The sequence below is a fragment of the Taurulus bubalis genome (assembly GCF_910589615.1).
Source record: "Taurulus bubalis genome assembly, chromosome: 15".
In the NCBI taxonomy this organism is placed as follows: domain Eukaryota; kingdom Metazoa; phylum Chordata; class Actinopteri; order Perciformes; family Cottidae; genus Taurulus; species Taurulus bubalis.
In genome coordinates this window covers 6,960,780-6,986,585 of record NC_136603.1, presented here as the reverse complement: position 1 = coordinate 6,986,585, position 25,806 = coordinate 6,960,780, and the positions used below count along the sequence as shown (strand labels likewise).

The 25,806-nt window shown below is 40.9% G+C and overlaps 2 protein-coding genes across 2 annotated transcripts; one reads left to right on the top strand and one right to left on the bottom strand.

The window, feature by feature from the left end:
- Positions 1-8,081: 8,081 nt before the first annotated feature.
- Positions 8,082-12,151, bottom strand: LOC306747504 (melanoregulin; the record flags this gene model as incomplete). Its single annotated transcript, XM_079230561.1, has 6 exons — positions 8,082-8,092; positions 8,689-8,773; positions 8,875-9,041; positions 9,154-9,244; positions 11,775-11,979; positions 12,075-12,151. The coding sequence occupies 6 exons, from the start codon at positions 12,149-12,151 to the stop codon at positions 8,082-8,084; spliced, it is 636 nt and encodes a 211-aa protein (XP_079086687.1).
- A 794-nt stretch (positions 12,152-12,945) lies between these two features.
- On the top strand, positions 12,946-17,162 carry LOC306747503 (carboxypeptidase O-like; the record flags this gene model as incomplete). Its single annotated transcript, XM_079230560.1, has 11 exons — positions 12,946-12,995; positions 14,103-14,166; positions 14,354-14,455; positions 14,721-14,831; positions 14,918-15,034; positions 15,215-15,308; positions 15,802-15,894; positions 16,148-16,257; positions 16,575-16,659; positions 16,795-16,875; positions 16,960-17,162. The coding sequence occupies 11 exons, from the start codon at positions 12,946-12,948 to the stop codon at positions 17,160-17,162; spliced, it is 1,110 nt and encodes a 369-aa protein (XP_079086686.1).
- Between the last annotated feature and the right edge of the window lie 8,644 nt (positions 17,163-25,806).

Sequence of the window (25,806 nt, the reverse complement as noted above, 5' to 3'; positions counted from 1 at the left end):
GAGTGAATATCTGGACGGTGAGTCATAGAAAGTGGAGATTGCAGAGTCAGGCCGATACATATCTCAGTGTCCCCAAGCGGAAAGTACCCCACCTATAGCCGACACACACAGAGATTTAGAAATCACCTCAGTAACAGATGCCCGACATTAGTATGTATAGTAGCGAGCGTGGCTGTGTGCCAACTGTTTCATGGTTGGAGTCTTACTCATATCCTCAGGGAGGACCTGGCTGTACAACCACAGTATCTGCAGGCGTAGTAAATGTTTCACTTACTTTATTTGCTGATAAAACTGACAGACGGTTTTCTTTGTCAAAGTGAAGCTGGAAACTGAAAATAATGATCGATTCTGTCAATGGTGCATCAGGATTTTGAATGCATTGTGATCAATTTCCATTGATAAAGGTCAAATATTTATTGATGGATGGGTAGAAAGGTGATTGTAGCTTTGATCAGACATCAGATTAATGAATCACTCGCGATGTCTGGCAGCTTTAAACAGACGTTATGAGCATTGAGGTTCCCCGAAGATATTCATCTAAATCAAGTTGCGACTATGACTTCATCAGTGCCAGATAGCAGAAAGATTGCCTCTACTGCCAGTAAACAGTGTGTAGCTTAGATACAGTGTATTTAAATAAAAATAATGAAGGTACATAGTTTGTAGATATCATATCATCCTGTATGGCAATTTTTAGAAGTCCAAACCAATTTCTGAATGTGAACTAAACCATTCGTCAATACAATTATGTCAAACCAACGTCATTACTTTTTGGACTAAAACGATGTTGCAGATACACCGACACTGGACATCATCAATGAATCCGCCACAGGAAATAGTCCCCAGGAAATGGAGTATTGTTTCCTGTGATGTTTGCCAAAATGTAAAGTGCACAGCTATTATAGGAAAATGTCAGAAAATACTGACAGATGGTGGTTTTTTTTTTTGTCTTTTCATAGGATTTGCTGACTTTTAAGGATGTTTTCACACCTGCGCTTTTTAGTCCTCCCTTGAGAGGTCTGGTCCCAAACAAACTCTGCTCGTTTGTGGTGGGAACACGATCCGACACATCTATCAGCTTCACTCTGCAAGTTGCTGCTGAACGGCTCCTGTAGCCAGGTGTGCTTTGCATTCTGGGATGCAGCAGAGCGTGCAGACTGTAGCAGCTTGCGTAGAAGTCGCCGCTAGCCGGAGAATGAGCCAAAGGTCTCAACTCGAAAGTGCACTCGGCATTCTGCTGGTAAAGATTTGCCTGGTATGTTGTTCAGATAAAGGACCGCGGCTGCGAGCAAATGAAACTCTGCAGTTGCTCCATGTTGCTCTCACAGAAATATGCTCTAGTCCAGAACACGGGATCTTCTTCATGTATTTACTGACCAATGAGCCTTTATTTGGCTTTATTCAACTTTTCTGATTCAATTCATTATTATTAGAAACAAATTACTTGATTGAAACTCATGCTAAAGAGACAAATATGAAGTCAGTGCTCTGGTCTGACCGATCATGGTTGACAGGATCATGGAATCAGAGTTAGGATCCTATTAGTCTTTCATAACTGCTTTTATTTCTACGAGGGGACACTCCGCCTTGTAGGATTGACCTCTCAGCTGTGGGGCATGCATTCCTGTGTGGTCTTAAACACACACACACATACATACACACACGCCTGGTGGTGATGTCTTAAACACTTGGACTGGCTCCTCCACCTGCTCCATCATTACATGACATCACCCACAGTCTGCTACAACAAAAGGAGGCTCTTCAGTCAGTAGTGGTGCTGATCCAGCCGCTGAGTCATGCCGCAGGTCAGGCTCCTCGAGTGAACGCCAGGTTAGTGTTGACATTAAACCCAGCCAGGTGATCATATAGGGGGAGTGACTGAATCACTGTCTGACTTTTCCTTGAAAAGATAACTGAGGGGAAGATGAAGATGTCAAAAAGAATCTTTACTCTTTGCCATTTTATTTCTTTCACCCGTTTTTTTCTCTTTCTGCCCACATCCACTATTTTTGACAAAACATAAGGACAGCACTACCATTCCACCTGTAGGCTATCTTCTTCTTCTTTTTTTCTGTCATAAGAAAAACAACATTCATTATACTTTCAGCTGCACAGGGACGGAGACAACCAAACATTCAAGGCTCAGCCCAAAACTAGGGGGGCTTCGGAACAAGCCGTATGTACTATTGTTACATAGGATTGAAATTTGGCATGAACAGCACATCTTGAAAGCTACTTTTTTTTATACAGTGCTGGAGTTCACAGAATGAATTTAAGATGAAAGCTGCTAACATTTAAATCATGTCGTAATAATCTGGGCTGCAACTCAAGGATCAAGAGCAATGCCAAGTAAAGGTGGTCTTCAAAACTCTGAATAGTGGGCCAACAGAAGAACAATTACTCAATTATATTAGATGTCTTGAGGTATTATCATAGTATGATGAACAATTGTTATCTTACCTTATTTGATCTTCTTCTGGTCACTCTGTTATCCATTCCTCCTCTTTTATTTTAAACTTCTCTCACTCTCAGAAAAGGATAGCTAGCGATCATGAAACTGTTAGGGCGGACATAGATGACGATAGAGACTTCAGTGAAACTAAATTGAAGATATATATATATATATATATATATATATATATATATATATATATATATATATGTATATATATATATATATATATATATGTTATATATATATATTTTTTTTTTTTTTTTTTCTGAAAGATTTGGGGCTTTTGAGAAAAACGTTTGAGGCTGGATGTAGCATTTGCTCGTGTGTTAATGCTTCTTATTGTAAAACATACGGATACGACTATTGTCAGATGTTGATAAGAATAACAACTACAGTAACAATATGTCTACATGCAGTGTTACATTTAGGAAACTCCCGTTCATCTCCTCTCCTCCTTTAATCATGTTTGATTTGAGGGAAATAAATCAGGATATTTCAAGAACATCAGTAGACTTGTGTAATTACTGATCCACCACTGATGACCACAGACATGCTGTAGAACACACCCTGCCCTGCCCAACGGCTTGCTCAACTATGTGTGTGTGTGTGTGTGTGTGTGTGTGTGTGTGTGTGTGTGTGTGTGTGTGTGTGTGTGTGTGTGTGTGTGTGTTCTGCATTATTTTCTGCCTGAACCAACAGGCTTAAAGTTAAAAGTGGCTTGCAATAAAGTTTTGACATTTAAATAAGCATTAACCGTCATTGCAAAGACATTGGTACCTTTTTTTATGATTACTGTTGCTTTACGTTAATGCAGTTAAAATGGTATAGACTATACCTTAAAATCTAAAGCTGCTTCTTGCCACAGATAATATTAAAATAGCACATGGGCGGGTTAGACTTGAAAGCGACTTAATAATAATGTTGCCTTTCCTGAGCAGACTCTTGACCTCTGACCTTCTGTCGGGAGTCACACAGGTCAGCACACCATGGTCGGGTTTATTTGCCTGGTTCTCTAATCATCCGCTACAAATTACTGTGTGTGTGTGTGTGTGTGTCACAGACATATGTCTGTCACACATGTCTGTCACAGGCATATACATACGTGTTTGTGGGTATGGGTGTAACACTGCTGTCATCACAGTCGTATCATAAATTACTCTCTGAGATAAACAGAGGAGGCTCTGAGAGGGGTTAAAATGGGGCATTTGCAAATGCATATTTTCTGGTCGAGTAAAAGTAAAGGTGACCAAATTGAACTTATATGAATCTCTAACTGAGAATCATAAAACATCTTGTTTCTTGGACAAAAATGATGATCCTGTCTTTGTCTCAAGCAAGAGCCAGCCTGAAAGATTACAGGTGTTGCTGAACTTGTTGTCTATACTAGCAGCTGTTATGCTGGTAAATTCTGCATTTCATAATCATACTACTTGCCTACATGCGGAGGGAGCAGCTGTTTAATGGAGCAATTTGCGAGCGGTGTGTCCAGCGGCATCATCAGCCCTACGGAGCGAGCGTATGAAGCCACGGTTTTCTTATCGATGCTTGTTTGTTCTGCACAAGTATTACGACGTAAACAAAAAAACTGTAAAAGAATAAAAAGATACATTTCGTTCTGCACTGAAGTGGTGGACCAACCGCCAAAAAAAAAGTGCATGATGAGAGGTTCCTGTTTGTGCAGACTTAATAAATGTTAATGGAAGTGATACATAGAGCGTTTAACCATGTTTAGTCTCCAAGCGGATGAGTGGAAATACATCGAGTCACTGTTATGACCTATGTTTATTTGTTTGAGTCTGTCTAACTTCCAAATCCAAAAGGCACCCCAAAGTTCATCATTACTTTGATATTTAACTAAGTAAACCATTAGTCACTGCGGTAATGTGGTTTGTATCTGGACATTAACATGAAGGTCCTGACCTCATGAGTAACGGGTCTGCATTATAAACTGATGTGAGGTTTCACTGAAGCACAGCATACACTGGGCCGAGAAAGAAATGCACATGAGAAAAGAGTTTGAGAAGGAAAAAGAAATGTCATATTTTATGTAAAATTAAGCCACCTGATCACATTCTTGCTAATTTTCTTCCCTGAAGCCCATGTAGTTTAAACCTCAAGAAGAAAAAAACACAAAACTTTGTATTCTTACACTTCAGTTTTTTCAAGCATGAACAAATGAGATACAATGTGTCCACAAGGGAACTTTAGGAGTGCTGGTGGAGGTAGTTGCTGTTGACAGAGCCAGGCTGTTTCCACTGGTTCCAGTTTATGCTAAGCTAAGCTACGCTAAATTTCTCTGTAGCTTCATATGGAACACACATATGACAGTGGTATCGATCTTCTCATCTAACCCTTGGCAAGAGTGTGAATAGGCGTTATTGTCACATTATTACGCTATGAACTCAGCTACAGAGTGAAAATGGAAAGAAGGAATAAAAACAAGATGGACAAATGAATACTAAGACATAACTTCACTGTGATTATCCAAAGCTATGATGAGAAAATGGTGGCTCACCACTTACACGGCCGGTGTGTGTGTGTGTGTGTGTGTGTGTGTGTGTGTGTGTGTGTGTGTGTGTGTGTGTGTGTGTGTGTGTGTGTGTGTGTGGACAGACAACGCCCCACTAGAGACTCAATTTAAACCCATTTGCAGAGGCCACAGTTTGATTGACCATCGTCTCTGTGACACATCACCAACTATAATCACTGATGAAAGAAGTTCTCAGATCATATACTTATGTAAAAGTACTAATACAGCAGTGTAAAAATAGTGTTACAAGAAAAAAAATCCTACTAAAGTGGAAGTAACCTCCATGGATTCATACGGCAATCATTATGTGACAATCTAGTCGTTTTTCTCTCACCACCCTCTTAATCAGGGGTCTCAAACTCGCGATATTTTGTGGCCCCCTACTTGACATCAAAGTGTAGTGTTAGTGCGGCCCTCGCGTTTTTCTGTTAGATAACGTTTACTGGACGTTTCTATTAATAGGATTCAGGATTAATTGATTCAGGTGTCAGTTGACATTTTGTGTGAAACTACCCAATGAACACTCAGGAAATCCCTAAGGACCTACCCACCCACATACGCTGCAAAGATACACTGGTTTTTATTCAGACAAACAACACACCACCTGAGAAAAAAAACCTTGCAGTGTACTAAAACAATCAACACTGTCCACAGAGAGATGGCAGCTCTGCTCCGCTCAGCTGTTCAGTTTTACTCTGTGCTACTCCACACACGACCAGGCTGTGGTAAAGAGTACACAGTACACACATACAGAGTACATAGTACACACATACACACATACAGAGTGTATAGTACACACATACACACATACAGAGTGCATAGTACACACATAGATACAGAGTACATATGTTGTTCTTGTTCTGAAAACTGTTCTTGAAAAAAAACGAAACTGAAACATGCACATTGTGTAAACATTGTAAATAGTTTGCTTTTCTATAGAACATATTTTGACTCAAATATATAGTATATATTTTGTTTGAAAACAAAAACTGTTGTAATATTAATATTTCATGTGCACACACCTATCGTGAAGCTGTACTCAGGGTTTCACTGTGACCTGGATTAGGGTTTTCACTGTGACCTGGATTAGGGTTTCACTGTGACCTGGATCAGGGTTTTCACTGTGACCTGGATTAGGGTTTCACTGTGACCTGGATCAGGGTTTTACTGTGACCTGGATTAGGGTTTCCACTGTGACCTGGATTAGGGTTTCACTGTGACCTGGATCAGGGTTTTCACTGTGACCTGGATTAGGGTTTCACTGTGACCTGGATTAGGGTTTCACTGTGACCTGGATTAGGGTTTCACTGTGACCTGGATCAGGGTTTTCACTGTGACCTGGATCAGGGTTTCACTGTGACCTGGATTAGGGTGTCACTGTGACCTGGATCAGGGTTTTCACTGTGACCTGGATCAGGGTTTCTATACTGTGACCTGGATCAGGGGTTTCACTGTGACCTGGATTAGGGTGTCACTGTGACCTGGATCAGGGTTTTCACAGTGACCTGGATTAGGGTTTCACTGTGACCTGGATCAGGGTTTCTATACTGTGACCTGGATCAGGGTTTCACTGTGACCTGGATCAGGGGTTTCACTGTGACCTGGATCAGGGTTTTCACTGTGACCTGGATCAGGGTCAATGTGGCTCAGCTCTGTGAGCAGAGGTGCTGCCAGGTGTCTGGCAAGAAATAGAATAAAGTACAGATGTATTCAGGTTTTGCATTTGTTGGTTCGGTGCAGTTTCAATAAGTTATTTAAAAAAATAAAATATATTTGCACTGTTAAAAAATATTATTAAAAATGTATAGAAACTGCTGGTTGCCTTTTTTTATGACGAAAATATGTTATGAATGTAAAAAAAAATATTGCGCTTTCAGTGTGGCCCTCCGATGAGATCACAATACCGATGGTGGCCCCAAGCCGAATTGAGTTTGAGACCCCTGCTCTTAATCATTCACTTCTTTCTTCCGTCATATTTCAGTCCAATCAACAGAAGAACATTGATCTGTCTCGACAAATCCCTTTTGGAAATTTCGTAGAATTTGAGACTTTCATTGAAATTCAGAAAGTCTGAAGAATGATGTCAGCATTACTCGATCTGAAATACACACACACACACACACACACACACACACACACACACACACACACGCACACAGTTGTATAATAGGAAAAAGGTGCAAGCAGCACAATGGCTTTCAGATCTGCCAGACCATTGGTCTGCCTCCCATGCTGCTCCCCTCCCCCAATACCCCCCCTTTTTTTTGTTCCACATCTGTTTCCCAAACTTGGGGAAGGGGCCTTGGAGAGAACAATATCTGGGTCAGAGTAAACTCTCTCTTTCTGTGTGCATGTGTGCGCAGGCATGAATGTGTGCACGACATACCTCAACCATCGTCACACACTCTTTGAACCTGAAGTTAGTGTCCCAAACTGCTGTGTGGTTGAGAATTCATTTGTATTCATTTAATGAAAGCCAAGATGAGACGTTCATCATCTGCATTCTGCTCCAACGTTGAAGAAAGGGAAGTTCAGAAAAGGTAAGAGGTAAGAATCCTTTCAGCCTTCATCACTGGCATTGTGCACCATATTCTTACGTGCGTCTCTTTTAGGTGCCTCAGAACAACATTTCTCCTCATTACACAAAACAAGTTCAACAGTAAATGCTGAATATATTCAACTTGATCAAACTTTACCCCATCTGTGATGCAGACATTTGCAACTATATCCATTTAAAAAAAAAAAAAAAACTGTTTAACCCACTGGAATCAGGATGAAAGTATATGCTGCCACCTTTTGGATGGAGCCGGTAACACAGTGAGTGAATGAGCCTAAAACAGGAGGTTTTTACTAGAGCCACTGATGGAGCACCACCTGCTGGACAGAGCAAATGTATTTTATTAGTGGCAAGAAACAACCCAATACCATAGAAAACACATACAGTGTGTTATCATCAGTTTTGTCACATGACAACAAACGTGTGAAAGACGTTGGTGGGGATTCTCTCATTTGTAAAGGAATACTTCACCCACAAAATGACCTTCAATTACTCACTCTGTGTTACCTTACATTATTGAAGAAAACTCTGTATTTCTCTCATGCCTTCACTTCGAACAAAGAATTAAAAAACAGTTGCGTGAGAGTTTGTAAACAAATGTTTTTATGTAGTTTTGTTGTTGAACGCAGCCCCCATTCCCTTTAATTCATCAAGTCTGTTTTTTAATGAGGGAATTCAAGGTAACCGAGTAATTCATATACAAACTGTCATTTTGTGAGTGAAGTACTCCTTTAATATAGAAAGTGAATACATATTTGTACCTGGAGAAGGTGTATTTACTTATATCTACAATACCTAACTAAAAAGCAATTAAATAAGGAAATAAAACCTGTTTTAAATATATTTCTTATTAATAAGGAAATCCTCCCCAGCTGAGCAACAGCGCAGCAGATATGCTAGACTGAAACGTCTACTTTTAAAAGAAAATTAATAAATTAAAAACATGTTATCTTTATACAGCATTATGAATTGAATGGTCCAGATAGTTAGTTAGTTAATAGTTGGTTTAATCAACAGGACACATAAAATTGGCATTAGAAATACATTTTTCTCTACAATTCAATGAATACTTGTACAGTGTTTCAACATTTTAACATTTTTATTTAAGCTCTCTCCCAGCATTTATGTCTTCTTTTTTTCTCTCACTGTCTCTCAGACTACTTTGCTTGGGATATCTTTCTTTGGCCAGTCGGACAAAGTCCTCAGCGCTGTCCAGCGACACCAGGCGGTCCTGAGAGAGACGGAGACATGAAGCCGGTGAGATGAAGAGAGATAACAACAGAGGACCGTGTGTGTGTGTGTGTGTGTGTGTGTGTGTGTGTGTGTGTGTACCATGACACAGAGGTATTTGCTCTGGTGTTCGGTCTCTGGAGGGAACAGAGAGGTGCGGTCCAGCAGCTGTTTCAACAGGTCGGTCGTTTTGTTAAGTTGGTCCTGATCTCGGCTGAAGCGGCTCTGTTTGTTCACACACAGCAAAGCATCCACCTCACACTGGTAACCTGCCGAGAGATCACACACACTCACACACTCGTAACGGAGCACAAGGCAACGCGGCAGATTGGACTTGACTGGAGCAAATATTAACCGGACAGAATCAAATCAGTGTGTCACCGAGCAGCAGCAGGATTTTCTTCCATCGAGATCTGACTTCTCGTCTGGCGTAGCGTAATGAGTGTATGTCATAATTCAGCTTCTCCCATTCCTGTAGGCAAACACACACATCATACCACACAATATAGTATTTATTTTGTATGTTTGGTTTTCAAAAGGATTGTTTATAAAACTATTTTTGAGGGTTACAAATGAAATATATGTATATATATGTATTTATTTTCTTCTTTATATCAAATTCATTATCTGATTTAATTGATAAGAATTTAGGATAGGAGTATATAAGCATTATGTTTCTACATATACCTTTTCAGTCTTTCTTTATTATATATTAGATTAGATTGTGTTTTAAAAATAGATTGAAAGAGTTGGAGGAAGGTTCATCTGGTCGTAGATGTTTTTGACTGAGGATGTGCACTTGTGTGAACTAGGATATGATGACTTGAGTCTTAGTTTTGGTTTTACTCATGCTGTGATCTAAAAATGTTCTGTCACTGTTTTATGTTGTATGTCTGAAACTTTGTTTTAACGTGCTACTGCTGTCTTGGCCAGGACACTTTTGTAAAGGAGATGTTTAATCTCAATGTGGCTTTTCCTGGTTAAATAAATAAAAATAAAAAGTTGTATTGTATGTAATGATTGACTGAATAAAACACATACTTTCGTGGAAAGTAGTGGATGACCTAAGCAATTATTTTCAGCCACTTTCTGGCTGCGAGCTTTATCATACTCGACCTGAGAAGAGGCCAAATTAACAGAAAAACAGAATATTTTTGTTTTGCACTATCTCTCTTTTCCCTTTGGGGGGTGAACTGTCCCTCAACTTAACTCGTGATGTTTGAAACAGTTTTTCTTACTGAATAAAATTAATAATCTTTACAGACCGCTTTACAGACCGGCATATTCTACTTTATTTCCTGGGTCACTTTTCCCCCTAGTGGTGAATTTCCTTTTCATGTAACAGACCCATTTTCAGTTTGTTTGGCCCAATATTAAAAACAGTCTCCCGACATGATTGGGATGGTTGGCTGAATATTCTCTTTGAATGGGCTGCCATGCTGTTGGCCTACATCTCCACTGAGGAACTCATTTATTAACACAATGTGCCCACTGTGCCCTGCAGCCGACTATTCTCTACACAACACTGCCAGTCACGTGTTCGCCTGAATTAAGCTCCCTGCTCAGAGATTACAGTCACTCACTGCAGTGAGAAGGTATATTTATGTACTGCAGGGATCCTTAATTAAAAGATACAATTAGTACCCCTTTCACACGCGCACACACACACACACACAGAGAAAGTTACTGTATGTCTAATCCATTCTAACTGTAATAAACAACCTGTGACTGTGTGAGAAGTAGTGGGCCACTGATTGAGTAAGTGAATAAAGTAGCATCTTCTCTATGTACTCGATGTACTCTGTGTGTGTGTGTGTGTGTGTGTGTGTGTGTGTGTGTGTGTGTGTGTGTGTGTGTGTGTGTGTGTGTGTGTGTGTGTGTGTGTGTGTGTGTGTGTGTATTTTAACTTTTCCTAATGTAATACTTTTCATATGAAGTTACTTTGGTTTCTAGGTTAAGTATATTTACTGGTGGGAACTTTTAAATTGAGTCAAAAGCTTCTTTGAGAGTTACCTGTTTGTGTCCTCTTCCCTTATTGAATAACCACATTAGAGAGCTGCAGGAGATGAGGAAGCAGAGGATGAACTACAGTAGTACTTCCTGCTACTAGTGGATGGGTGGAATTTCTAAAAGCCAGGACAAACAGTAAATCTCTGTTTCATCTTTGTCCGGATGAAAAACACCAGGTCTCTGCTGAGTGAATTTGCCAATTATCACTGCTAAATGTGTAAAGATTATGATTAAGACCACAGAAGGGTATAGCAACTTTTTTCTGATTCTGATAAACTTAAGGATTACAGCGATTCACATTTTGTTGACAGCAACAAGGACTTTCACAGCATTTCTGAAGAAAAGCATGTTGTCACTATCAGGTTTTTTTTTGCTGCATTTTCAGCATGCGTACTGTGTGTGTGTGTGTGTGTGTGTGTGTGTGTGTGTGTGTGTGTGTGTGTGTGTGTGTGTGTGTGTGTGTGTGTGTGTGTACAGATATGAGTGACGTCTACACTCTATACTAAACCGTTATTTTAAAGCTCCTCTTTGACATTTAACATTTGACATTCACACTTTTTGAAAGAAAGTGACATTTGAAAACATCCATTTTCTTGACAGTTCACCCAGAAAGAGTGATCATTTCAAAGAATGTCATTTCAAAGAATGTCAACAGATAAAACAGCTTGTCAGGGTGGACGATGAAAGCAGATTTCCTATGTAGTCTTAGCTTCATCATCATCACCGTTTTATCTTAAAATGTAAAACAAATGGCACACTTATTTTTAAATTCAATGAGCTTTCAACCACGTGGTGAATCTAAATAGTGAAACAACGGTTGCAAATTTGTCTCCTGTCTGGATTTAATTCTGAGATTTACTTTCAGGGAATGCCTCATTTATTATTTTTCTACTAAGCGGAAGGAGATGAACAGACATGCTGCTGCTTTTGTCTTTGTATTTATGTGTGTTAACTTTCATCTCACATTGCAAAAACAACATGCATTCTCCCACCTCTGTAGCCTTGTCAGCCTGGTCTCTCATGCTGATGAAGGCCTGTAGCTCTCTGTCCGATCCTCTCCTGATGGGAGAGCCTCCGCTTGTGTTGGCCCACGGTTTCCTCGAAGGCCGCGGGCCAAAAAGGCTCTCCTCTTCTGTGTCGCTGTCGCTGGACTCACTGGATACCACTGTCTGTCTGGAAGCTGTGGTGTTGCGCATGCTGGAGAAAAGAAAGGAGAATAACTGGTTTAATAAGTGAAGGTTGGAGGCAGAGGTTTGGGGTTTTGATCATGTCTGTCAGGGGTTTTGTCTCACCGCAGAATAGCGTTCTTCTCCTCGCTGTTGCGTTTCAAATAGTACTGGCAGCAGCAGATGGTGAACTTGGCTCCCATTGGCCCTTCCCAAAAGTTTGCAACGATCAAAATATATGCTCCCTGATGGAAATCCGAAAACAATCGCACCTCGAGAATCCTCACGAAATCAAAACATGTCCAACCTGAAATATCCTCGTTTGGAAGTGTCGAAGACTAAAAAAATCTGTCCGTCCTCCTTTCCCTGAGCCTGGCCTGAATGAGAGCCCGTCTGTCAATTACATTACGCACGTGAGTCCAAACAGGGACAACAAAAACAACACACACACACAAACACACACGCACACACAGGACAGAGATGAATGGCACATTTATTCAGCAACTCCTGATGGTGCAGAATGCAGCGGGAGAGGCATAGCTTTCTAGCGCTATCGCTGCTATACACAAGCTTAGTGCACAAACTGGAGTTCGGATCTGGAGTTGTCCTATAAAGCTCTGGCTGCTTTGTAACCAGTTATGATGAATATTTCTGGAGAAGCATAACAAGTGTATATATATATTTGTATAAAGAAGAGAGACGTCTGTCTACTACCTTGTGCTATCAGCCGTTATATACTTTTTGTGACTTCATAAATGTTAATACATAACTGATTTACAATTTTCGCTGCCTTGGTCCCACAAGTATTTACCTCTGTGTCCGCCTGTAAAAATGAAAAGTAGATACTTTTCAACATGATAACTGGAGATCCAAGGTCACCTGGCTAATAAAAAAAACAAATCCCACTGCTACTGGAAGAGAGAGGCATCAGTGTTATAACGTTGGAGCTGCAGCAGCAAGCACTGAGTGAGGTGAAGTCCACATGAGGACGAGAAAAATGGAGAAAACGGCGTGGATGCTTGGTTTGTTGCTGGTGGTTTTAAGCAGGTGAGCGGTGCTGCTGTGTTGATTTTAAGAAAAGGCCGATTGTCAAGCGGAGCACGTTTGTCTGAGCAAAAGTAACTTTGTTTCCTAGTGTGGTTTGTAAATTCAGACATGGATGACATTAAAGTGCTACCGGCACAAATTCAGATCAACTTATATTGCACATATTCATGTGTTAAAATGATTTGAATATATTTTTGGGGTTACTTTTGCACATTAATAAAAACATTTCTGTAAATGCGCCAGAGTTAGCCAAGAGGCTATTTTCCATCTGTAGTCCCGAGAGGCAGATGTTACAAAACAAACCTAAAAACAGAAATAAGATTAAATATACAAGGTTGTACAATACAGATAGACGCTTTACAATGCGTGCACAAACAATGAATAGAGTGAGAATTGTAATATATCGTCATTCAGGAGATTATAGACATAATCAAGTACTAACAAGACATGCAACAGGCTCACAAATTCAACACACACAAAGCAAATGAAATGAGGGATAACTATGTTAAAATATAATGGACTAAAGACAAGATCATCCTGCATTGTTAGGCACTAAAACACATCCATGTCAGAGGCACAGAACATAAAAGCATGCAGAGTATGTGAAATATATAAATCAGTCAGACACAGCTAAACAACAACAATAAAAGACACGCACACAGGTAGATGATGGTCGACCGGCAAAGTCAAGACAGACAGCTGACAACAGACAGGCAGCTGACAACAGACAGACGGCTGACAACAGACAGACAGCTGACAACAGACAGACAGCTGACAACAGACAGACGGCTGACAACAGACAGACGGCTGACAACAGACAGACAGCTGACAACAGACAGACGGCTGACAACAGACAGGCAGCTGACAACAGACAGACAGCTGACAACAGACAGACGGCTGACAACAGACAGGCAGAGGGAAAGACAGTAAGGAGCAGTTACGTTCTAGTGCTGACAGATCCGGGATGTGAACAGCTATAAAGATGTGAACTATTTTCACATCTTTATAGCTGACATTATTGCCCAAGTATTATTTACTTTATACTTTGTTTTTAAATGAAAATACACATGTGTTCATGATGCTAATCTCTGTCTTTTATATTCACAGTTCAGTGGAGGCTTTGCAATCAACACAGAATTATGACTACACCAAATACCACCCCATGGATGAGGTCAGAGTCTATTAAGAGCCCTGAATAGCCAGACAGGATATCTCATTGTTAATATATCTTGCTGTTTATTGTCTCGCACACTAGATTTGCACTTTAATCTTTATGGGATACAGATGGACGTTGGCCAAAGAAAACTGTAAATACCATTATCAGAATGAATTCTCTCACTGATTGCATTGCACCACAGATATCCAGGTGGATGGAAGATGTGGAGCGAGGGAGCCCAGAGCTGGTCTCCTCTGCCGTCTACGGACAGACTTATGAAGAAAGAAATATCACCCTGCTGAAGGTATTCAACACGTGGGAGCTCTGCTGAATTCTTCACACAGTGTCATCCATATCTTTGTCCTTTCTTGGACAATGGCCGACTCCACATGTAGATATGACGCGCTCATTCTAAGCTAACGGAAACACAACGATAGTTTCAGGTCACGAATGCAAACAAAGCCATGATAATGATAATACATTTCTGCTATTAGACGCCCCCAAAACGCTCCACACTGGCTTGTTGAGTCATCCATTCACCTAAAACGAGTCATGTTGTGTGTCACCAGTTGGGACTAGAAAACCCAGAGGGCAGAGAGAAGAAGGTCATATGGGTGGACTGTGGGATCCATGCTCGAGAGTGGATCGTTCCTGCCTTCTGCCAGTGGTTTGTCAAAGAGGTGCGTACGCTCATTACAGTCATACTTTCAAGGATACACATGTTCACCAGTACAGTATACGTTCTGACACGTGAGCCTTTGTTCAGATTGTGAACTCGTACAAAACCAATAAGAAGCTGGAGCAGATGCTGCAGAACCTTGACGTCTATGTTACTCCTGTGGTCAATGTGGACGGATACAGGTTCTCCTGGACCGATAACAGCGTGAGTGCTCCACGGGTTGTGTGACTCTTCATCACATGTCTCTTAAAACGCTGTCGGTGTTTGTGTGTTTGTGTTTGTGTCAGAGATAATCTGTAACTGAGTGGCTTCACATTTCATCAACAATGCCCAATCCTACAAGCTATGTGACCTCTGTGTGTGACCTCTGTTGTTCCCATGCAGACCCGTCGGTGGAGAAAGTCTCGTTCAGACCCGCCTTCAGGCGGTAGCTGTTATGGTGTTGACCTCAACAGAAACTTTAATGCCAACTGGGGAAGTGAGTTGCGTGCTTTCAAGAATCACATCATCACTAGTTAGCCTTCCAGCTAGTAGTGACTCAAAGCTCCTACATGTAGGATTAACACATGTATGACTTATTGGTCGTATAAAAAATAGAAACATCGGCAACAGGATGTGCCAGTTTTCTACAAACAAAAACTTGTCATGTCAGGCCGCCGTGACAAACAATGAACGCTCCCAAATCAAGTCAATTGCTACTGACGTGACGTCTACTCTTTTCTGTGGAACTGGAAAGCCGCACAGAACAACTTAATATTATAGTGTCAGTCCACATGACACGGCTCAAGCCCTCTGACACTTAAAAGTCTTGTCTTTCACGAGCCTCCCTCTGTGAATTGACAGGTTCTAATTATTTTCGACATGAGAAAACATGTTTTAAACATAAACCTGCCAGTTTTTAGTTTTTTTTAAACAGCCACATATATTATCACAGTTTTTGAGTGGATGACCTCGATGTTATTTCTCCTCAGCGGTCGGAGTGTCATTTGACAGTTGTGCAAACACCTACTGTGGGACATCAGCCGGGTCAGAGCCAGAGGCCAAAGCTGTGATGGACTTTGTTGGTAACTACCTGTCAATCATTGGAATTATGTTTACAACAATACATTATTATTTATTGTTATTATTAATTGATGAATTATGAATGGATCGTTTAAATTAGATTTTATAGTGGCTGTTTCTGAGCTGAACATAATATTATATAACTGACATCATTACTATCATTTCTTTGCATTCACTTAGGAGCTGTACCTTCAACAATGTAATGTTGTGATGTCATCTTGATATCAATCCCATGTTTACTCTGTCTGTGTCTAGGTGGGATGATTAACAAAACTCTGTGTTTCCTCACCATCCACTCTGCTGGGCAACTCATACTCTTGCCATACGGCCACCCTGAGATCTCTGCACCCAACTATGAGGAACTGGTGTGTGTGTGTGTGTGTGTGTGTGTGTGTGTGTGTGTGTGTGTGTGTGTGTGTGTGTGTGTGTGTGTGTGTGTGTGTGTGTGTGTGTGTGTGTTTGCAGAGATGTAAGCAGTAGACCTTTTCAAATTAAAAAAGATACAACGCTTTTAAGAACAGAGACAGGCAGCACTGCTAAATCATCAGTAGACATTGTTAGCTTAGCATTATCAACGTTTTACCTCCTATAAGCTGGTAGGATTGTCTTTGATCGAGAATACAAAAGGGTATGGGTACCTGGTTTACAGCAATCAAACTTGTATTTGTTATTGACTGTGCAGGTTTCAGTCGGTGAGGCAGCAGCAGCCAAGATGGAGGCGGTTCATGGAATGGGCTACACTGTAGGAACATCTCCACAAATCCTCTGTAAGACTCAGCTGACTCTGATGTTCTTATCCATAGCAGCCTACATTTAAACAAAAGTACACACAGCGTCTACTAAACAGGTTGTGATTCCTTTTGGAGTCATAGTGAATGAATAAATGCGTCTTTAACCTTCAGATCCAAACTCAGGCTCAAGCCGCGACTGGGCTCGTCTCGTCGGCATCCCATTCTCTTACACCTTTGAGCTGAGAGACAAAGGTGAGCTGGACTTTTGGTAATGTGGACTCTATATAGCCACCAGTCAGACCTAAACACTGGCTTTTATCTTAATGATCCCTTTAGGTGAGTTCAGCCACTTGCTGCCAGAAGATCAGATCCAGCCGGCCTGCGAGGAGGCCTACGCAGGAGCTCTGTCCATCATCGCACATGTCCACGACAAGGCCTTCAACAGCGGCACCCTCCCTAACACTGCTGTTTCTGGGGTCGCTATGATGATTTGGAGCTCCATCATGACTGTGTTTCTCACCACAGGGGTCTTTGTGTAAGACGGTGAAACTGTTGGTTGTTCCACTAATCATTAGATGAGGGTACATGGGACAGGTCTGTAATTTATTGGAGACCCGTAGTGTTTCGGATGCATTCACCCGAATTCTATTATCAGTGCTCATTAATGACATATATTGCGAATAAACTTGATAATCAAAGCCTGAGGTCCTCTATTTGATAAGTCAAGAAAGCCAAAGCTGTTTTGAGTGGTGTGGTGGTGTCATCCCTCCTTACAGCAGCAGGGGGCAATGTTGTCCCATTTCTATACGCCACGCTCTTCCTCGTCGGCTTCACACACCCAGACACGCTTTACAACTTCGTTCTTTCTTTAGCTGTGTCTCGCGGCTCGAGGACTCTTCATAGTGCATCTTTACCTCCGTATATACGAGAATACTTGTTTCGTCATCATATCCGATTATCTTCTATTACAACACCGAGGTCATAAAGACAGAAAAACACACATTTTGTTTGACTGCCTTTCTGCATGACCCAAAAAATAAATACCATCAACATAACACAACGATTCAGTTCCAACCCATAATTACTTCATTCATGTCTTCGATCAAATGCATGATCAAATCAGACTTGAGAAAGGAGTCTGGTCATCTGTTACATGCCATACGACTTGATGCTAATACACTTCATTGGGGATGTAGAGTATTGAATATATGGTTCTTTGAGGTTTAGCTTTCATCCATTTTTGCATTGTTACCTGGAGCCTGAATGTCTTTGACTCAAGGTTCAGGGACAAGTCTTACTATATTAAGTCAGATTGCTCACCCTTTCCCACAATGGAGGGCTTTGGCTTCCCTTTGACATTTTTCTCAATTTTTAAGGCCTTTGTTTTGTGGTTAATTTATCTTGAAAGCATTTTTGTTTCGTGAGGAAGAGTCACGTTTCCATTGAGAACTCTCGATATATTTCCCTCAAACGTTCTCTCTCTCCCTCTTTTTCTCTCTGAGATCTATATTTCCAGAGTGTATCCTCCCCTACTCCCTCAGCTACTGCTAGACCACCCGTTATTCACACACACACACACACACACACACACACACACACACACACACACACACACACACACACACACACACACGCCAATGACAATGTGACAGCAATGGGAATAGAATTATATTCCAGCTCACATGAAACCTCAACAGAACAGAAAGACGGGTCAAACACCAGAGGAGTGAGAGAATAATAAGCAGGAACAGTGAGACACACACACACACACACACACACACACACACACACACACACACACACACACACACACACACACACACACACACACACACACACACACACAAATCCCTTCAGGGAACAAACTATTCACTGCTCCATCACTTATAGTCATGAAAGATAATCACACATGACTTGGTTGAGGCAGAGCAGAGCTTCCTGACACACACACACACACACACACACACACACACACACACACACACACACACACACACACACACACACACACATATGAACATAAGAACTGGGCAGGGATTCAGAGACACAGATTGAAGGTGATTATAATTCACAGTGAAGTCTGGCTGGTTTAGCTATCAGCAGCTCATCCATCTATTTGTGTGTGTGTGTGTGTGTGTGTGTGTGTGTGTGTGTGTGTGTGTGTGTGTGTGTGTGTGTGTGTGTGTGTGTGTGTGTGTGTGTGTGTGTGTGTGTGTGTGTGTGGGTGAGCTCTCATCAAGGTAGCGGGGGAAGAACCCACCGCGGACATATAAATCACACAGATAGGGGAAGTGGGGGAGAGAGGAGGAAGAAATCGAGCCCACCCATCAAGGAAGAGGTGAGTGAAGAATGGATGGAAGGAGAAAAGAGAGCGGTTGCTGGAAGACCATAAAAAGAGTAGGGGAAATAATGTACAGGGTTGCACAGTGTGTGATTCACAAAGCTAAATGGATTCACTTATAGTAAACAATAAGGACTTAACATTCAGGTCTGCAGACAGGGAAATAGCATCACGGCTCCACAATATAACAATGTGAACATAACTATATGTACCTGATTTGATTTCTCGGATAAGGAAATGATTGCCTCTGCATCACCCAGCTCATTTGAGTCACTAAGCAAATTTGTATTTCTGGTAAATTAAATCTTTCATTATTATACAATAATCCTGGCTAGCCATCAATCACGGTTCTATATCAGTTTGCAAGTTAAAGCTATGTAACTTTTGGAATAATTAATAGCACACTATAGCATATATTGGCCTGCACAGTCAGGTTGAGCCTCTCTGAGCTGAGACTTTTTAACCTATTTGTATTTCTCTTTTGTCTCAGAGCTCATTAAATCATATTGGTGCAACGATATTGTCGGTACCCTGAAGCAATCGCTAGTTAGATAATGGAGAGTTTCACACGATCCAAAGAATGATTGGACATTTCCTGTAATGCTTCAACACTGGAAACCCTGTTGAAATGTGAATTACGGCCAGCTAAAGGAAATAATAGGAATATATTTATCCAGGTTTCACTGTGTATTTTTAGGGTGAGACAATACGTCTAAACTCTCAGAAACTCTCTATGAATCCCCAGGGGAGGCGGCTCGAGGTTCAATTTCCAGACGTGTGAGGTTAAAAGAGGAGAAATCGTGTTTTTGTTTCTCTAAGTGTTGAGACTTTTTGGAGAACCCAACCTCTCATTTGTCTGCTCCGCTCTACTTTACAGAGATACCTGTGGGGGAAAAGCCTCAGCACCGCTCTCCTTTCCACACAGAGGGACTGTAAGTTGATGTCTGCAGTATGTCGGTACAATTCACCACTCACGCCTTTTCCTTTTTTAAAGCTGAGACCCGTGGGTTTCATGGAGCTCCTTTCAAACGTGCACATTCAAATGATGAATGGAAGTGTGTGTGAGAGGGCTCTTCTGCTGCGCACCCATGACACATCTTTGCCACATATTTTTATTGCTAATCAATGTAGATGACACCATTTCTTACACACTGTCACAGACGATCGATGGGAATTATGCCATGCTTTTTAACTGTCACCGGTAATCAATGAGGGTGGCGCCATCATCTGCATCTCCTGATCATTACACCTGGTGATCCATAACGAAGCTGGCTGGGGGATGACACATGGTCATCATACTGGCTCTCCGTGATGATGGGTAGATATGTGTGCGCGTGTGATGTGAGGGAACGGAAACGTGTGAGGCTGAATGGCAGACAGACGGAGGTGGGGAACTCGTAAAATGTAAATAAAAGTCACAGACAAAGGAGGCCGGAAAGAATTTGACACGAGAGGGACACAAGGTTGAGGAAGTGGAGCGTTCATATTACGGTACAGTAGACGACGCTACCTCCCTCCCTCCCTCCCTCCCTTCCTTCCTCCCTTCCTTCCTTCATCAACTGGTTTAAGATGTCTGTATTAAAGGTAAACGCTATTTCCCCAAATCAGCTTCTCGCTATGAACATGTAGGTTCTCCATGATTGCACAATTTCCTGGCAAAGTTCGAACACTTTTGGTTATTTTTGCATGAGCACTTTAAATTACTTTTTTTTTCTTTGTCTGTGCTCTTAAAGTGGGAACAGCTCTAATGGTAAAAGTCATGCAATTTCTTTTAGTGAACCAATCGCACATTAGCAATAATGATTCAGAGGTTTGTAACTGTATTTGACAACTCAATCTCACGGGTACACGTATAAATACCACGACATTTCCGCCATTATCGCTTTCCCGAATGTCGCTTTTAAGCGTTTTTTGTGTCTCATTAAACACCACACCGTTCCCTTAACTGTCAGAGTTCAATATAGGCAACAGATTCACTTTGTTAGGTTAAGTATGTGAAGTAAAAAACGTACGTCAACAATGGAACAGGAAAACACGTCACTAATGTATTTTTAAAAGAAAACTTGGGGACATTGGTCTCCTGGTTGCAAGTTTGTTTGATTTATTCACCTGCCGCCACCACAAATGGTCTCTCTCACATTTCATACGACATCTCTTGTTCAGGAGGTAACATAAGCAAATGCCTCTACATATGAAAAGCAAGAAATATTTAGATATTTAAATCTGAATTAGGCCAATTGGGGCATTGCAACAAGGTCAATGTGTTGGCAAGCAGCTGCCTATTTAAACATTCGTCAGACCCAGAGGAGCATTTGCGTTCATTCTGAGAGGTCTTTCTGACTTCCTGTCAAATATAAACCCAATGCTCTCTCTTTGTTTTGGTTCTGTTGTGACTTCCTCAGAGAAATATCTGGCCCTTTAGCTGTTAAATGCACCGCTGGGTTCTCTACCTGGATGCTAAATGTGTCTGTCTTCAGGAAATGAAACTGTTGAAAGCATCAATATTGAATCAAAGCAATAAAGTGCTGTGCTGTAAAACAAAAAATAAGAGCAGAAGATAAGGCAACTGTGGCTCAGTGGTTAGCATGCCCGTCTTTCAATTAGAGGATCAGTGGTTCGAACCCCTGCTCTGCTAGTCCACGTCGATGTATCCTTGAGCAAGACACTTACCCCTGAATTGCTCCCCGCTGCTGTATCTACAGTGTATGGAGCAACAATGCAAGTTACTTTGGATAAAACCGGCAGATAAATGTAATGCTAAAACGCTTCATAACTGAGTGGAAGGGGACTGCAGTTGGTTCTAATTAGGGTCCGAGCGACTGATGTAGTCAGTCCGAGTAGGACCCTATTGAAATTGCTGGGATTTTTATTATTAGGGTCCGAGCGACTGACGTAGTCAATCTGAGTAGGACCCTGTTGAAAATGCCGGGGTTTTTATTATTCCGTCTTTTTCTTTTTCCACTTTAGACTGCTTTTTGGGGGAATTGTCATATTCAAAAACTCACCAAATTTGGAACGCTTGTCAGGTCTGGTGAAAATAGGGATGTATTAAAGCCGGGGGAAAAAGTTCAGAAAAATGACTCTCTAGTGCCCCCTAGAAGTCAGACCCATAAAGTCCGCCTCTGAAAAGTTTCCGCCATCTTGAATTTAGTGAAAAACACATTATTGTAGTTTATTCCTAAACGCTTGGTCCCTTTCAAACCAAACTTGTTAGTTATCATCATTGGAGCTGGATCATCAATACTAGATTCAAATTTCTTTGATATCTTATTGCGTTGAGGAGATATCGACCAATTCACCTCTTAAGGGGGTGTCTTGTTTATAAACACTCATAACATTAAAACTAAGTAAGTCAGCCAAATGCCATAGGATTTTCATGTGCATGTTCACATTGTGTGTGTGTGTGTGTCATCCTCCACCCTGCTTTCAACCGGCATGATCAGTAAATCACATGGTACCTTATGGCTCAAATATAAGACATATTCATAGCTTAATATAGATGTATTGATATACATTTAGAGATATTTATACTTTTATTATACCCGCTTAATCAGTGTGATATGGAAACTGCACTGCCCAGGAATATATATATATATATATATATATATATATATATATATATATATATATATATATAGAAAGAGTTAGTTATTCCCTAATAGAAGATAAACAACCACATGAACCAAAATATAAATCACACTTTATTAATTCCAACAATATAACATTCAACATATAACATTCAACATTTTACATTTCACATAAAACAGAACAGAAAACAGAACAACATACAAAACAGTCAGCTCTCCATCTCTTCCTTCTCCTCCTCCTCGGTTTGTGTACTGTATGAAGTTAGATTTGTTTCTTTATTCCGCTAACAAAGAAACATGTTTTGAGAGATTACTGGCAGCGGAGTCCGTGGCAGCGTGTGACGTCAGCCAGGAGAGCGGCGAGTCAGCGGCGCTGCAGTTCTACCTACCGACACCTGACTACATATGAGGAGAGGACAATGCAGATTTGTCCTCTTTGATTTGGATTCAACTTCAGCTTATCTTCATCCAGTTTAATACAAGACAGTAACATGGTTGTAACCTCGTCAACCGCCCCCAGTGGGGAAACCAAATCTCATAGGGTTTATTTTAAATTGTATCATACAACCTTCGCTAACGTAGTCAAGGTGCAAGTAACGTTAGCTGTTAGCTCACTGTGGGCTAACGTTACATGCAGGCAGAACGTGGGACTGCATGTCAACACAGCAGCTCCATGTCGCTCTTTAAAGAAAGAGACTCCACGACATTAACAACATGAAAACAAAGAGAAGTGCTGCTACATTTAAAATAATGTTGACGAACAGAGCAATATAATGTCAACTTACCTCCGTGTCCTCCTCACGTAACCTCCAGTCCTATTAGTGTGTGTGTACCAAGAGCCCAGTCGAGCCCACCAATAGGAACTCCTGCCTCATTCAGCAGCGTATGCTCCGCCCCCTACGCCCAAAACTCAACTCGGAACTTTTGGGATTGAGCTCGCAAGTTTTTTTTTGAGCGAGCAGGGTTTTTTTTTTTAAAGCAAAGATTTTTATTTTGAGAGCAAAGATTTTTTAATTGTAGGCAGAAATTCTAGTTACAAACCAGAAATTTGTTCTCAAAACATGTTTCTTTGTTTGCGGAATAAAGAAACAAATCTAACTTCATACGAACCAATCAAATAGTTTAACTCCTGCAAAAGCTCATCAACAGCTGCATTAGACACAATAAATATGTGTTCTAACTTAAGCAGGACTGAAGCAAGTTTAACCTCAATATCCTTCTCCAAGTTTTGAGAACCCCCATTGTCAAAAGCAGAATTTAAAATGGAATTGCTCTCTATACTTTCCCCATCAGAAATATCACTGGTAACATTGTCAAAAGACTCTGCAAGAGAATTTATCCCAGGCTTAAAGATATTCACTGCACCAGAGTGTTTTCTGTATTTATGACTTTTGAAGTTACAGTTTTGGAACACACACATCACAGTCTCCTTTTTTTAAGATGCTGAAAGATGTGTTGAAAATATTCCCTTTCTTTTTTCTTTAATATACTTTATTAGAGAATGTGCACAATATAGCGACAGGGATCAGCGAACAAGTATTTTCTTTTTTCTTTTTTTTTAGTGTGTGTTGTTCTGTTTGCAGTAGTACTGCATAAAGTGACAGGAATGTAGAGCAAACAGACAATGTAAAGTGAGAAATGAAAAGAAATACAACTAATAAATAAAAAATAAAAATAAATTAAACAATTGAAAATAAGGAAAAATAATGAATCACAACACACCCACCCACAAACCCACCCACACCCATGGCCTTTACATTTGTTCACAGATTTTTTTTCCTCGTGAAATGGTCATTACAGCCTCTAAGTGTATATTTGATTTTTTCAAGACTCAGGGAAAAACATTACATCCTTAAGCCAGGCAGACTGAGATGGTGGACTTGGAGACTTCCAAGCAAGCAGTATTCTGCGACGAGCCAGAAGAGTAGTAAAAGCAATGATATAATTTTCTTTGGTACTATATAGGATAGGTTTGGCAGGGATACCAAAGATTGCCAGAAGAGGGCACGGTTGTAGCTTGATCCCTAAAACTATAGATAAGATATTAAAAACATAGCACCAGAACTGTCCAAGTTTAGGACATGCCCAAAACATGTGTGGTAAATCTGCTTGAGGAAAGTCACAACGGTTACATCCTGCATCATGGTCTGGGAACATTTTAGCTAGTCTGCTATTACTAAAGTGCATCCTATGGACCACCTTGAACTGAATAAGACCAAGTCTGGCACAGGACGTGGATGTGTTCACCCTCCTCAGTACACCCACCCACCAATTCTCTGTCAAGTTTGCATTCAACTCACTTTCCCATTTGGCTTTGATTGTAGAAAAGGTATCTATTGTCGTTATGATCTGGTTGTAAACTTTAGAGATCAGCCCCTTCTGAGTTGGATGCGTGTCTAGTAGGCTTTCCCAAAGTGTTTTGCAAAGGAGGTCAGGGTATGACTGGAAGTGTTTCCTTACAAAGTGGCGGACCTGAAAATATCTGAAAAGATTTGAACGGTCCAGGTCATATCTCTTACAAAGAGAGTCAAAGCTAGAGAAGTGGTCATCATCATAAAGATCCCTGAAACACATCAGTCCTTTTTTTGCCCACTGTGAGAAAGTTTTATCCACTACAGACGGTGGGAATAGATGATTTTTACTAATCGGACCCATAGAGGAAGCTGTTTGGAATTTAAAGTGACGACGAAATTGAATCCAGATTCTAAGTGTAGCGAGGACAATCGGGTTGGAAGAGTGGCTGGACAGTTTTATCGGAAGAGATGAGTACACCAATGCAGGAAGAGATGAAGAGTAGCAGGAATGAGCCTCCAAAAGACACCAGTCAGTCTCCGGGGCATTAATCCAAAATTATATTTTTTGAGTGTTAGTTGCCCAATAATAAAAAATGAAATTAGGAAGAGCCAGGCCACCTATGTCCCTCGGGCGTTGGAGAAAGATCTTGCTCACTCTTGGTGACTTTCCTGCCCAGATAAAGTTTAGAATAATTTTGTCAATAGATTGAAAAAAGGATTTTGGCAAGAATATTGGTAAACATCTAAACAAGTACAGAAATTTGGGGAATACATTCATTTTTATAGATTGCACCTTGCCAGGTAGTGACAGGGGCAGGTTGCGCCATCTAGCAAGGTCATTTTTCATATTTTCAACCAAGGGGTTAAAGTTAGCTGTATGAAGAGAGGCAAGACTGCGGGTTATGTTCACACCAAGGTACCTGAAACCTGAACTGGCTAAACGAAAGGGTACTAAAGATTG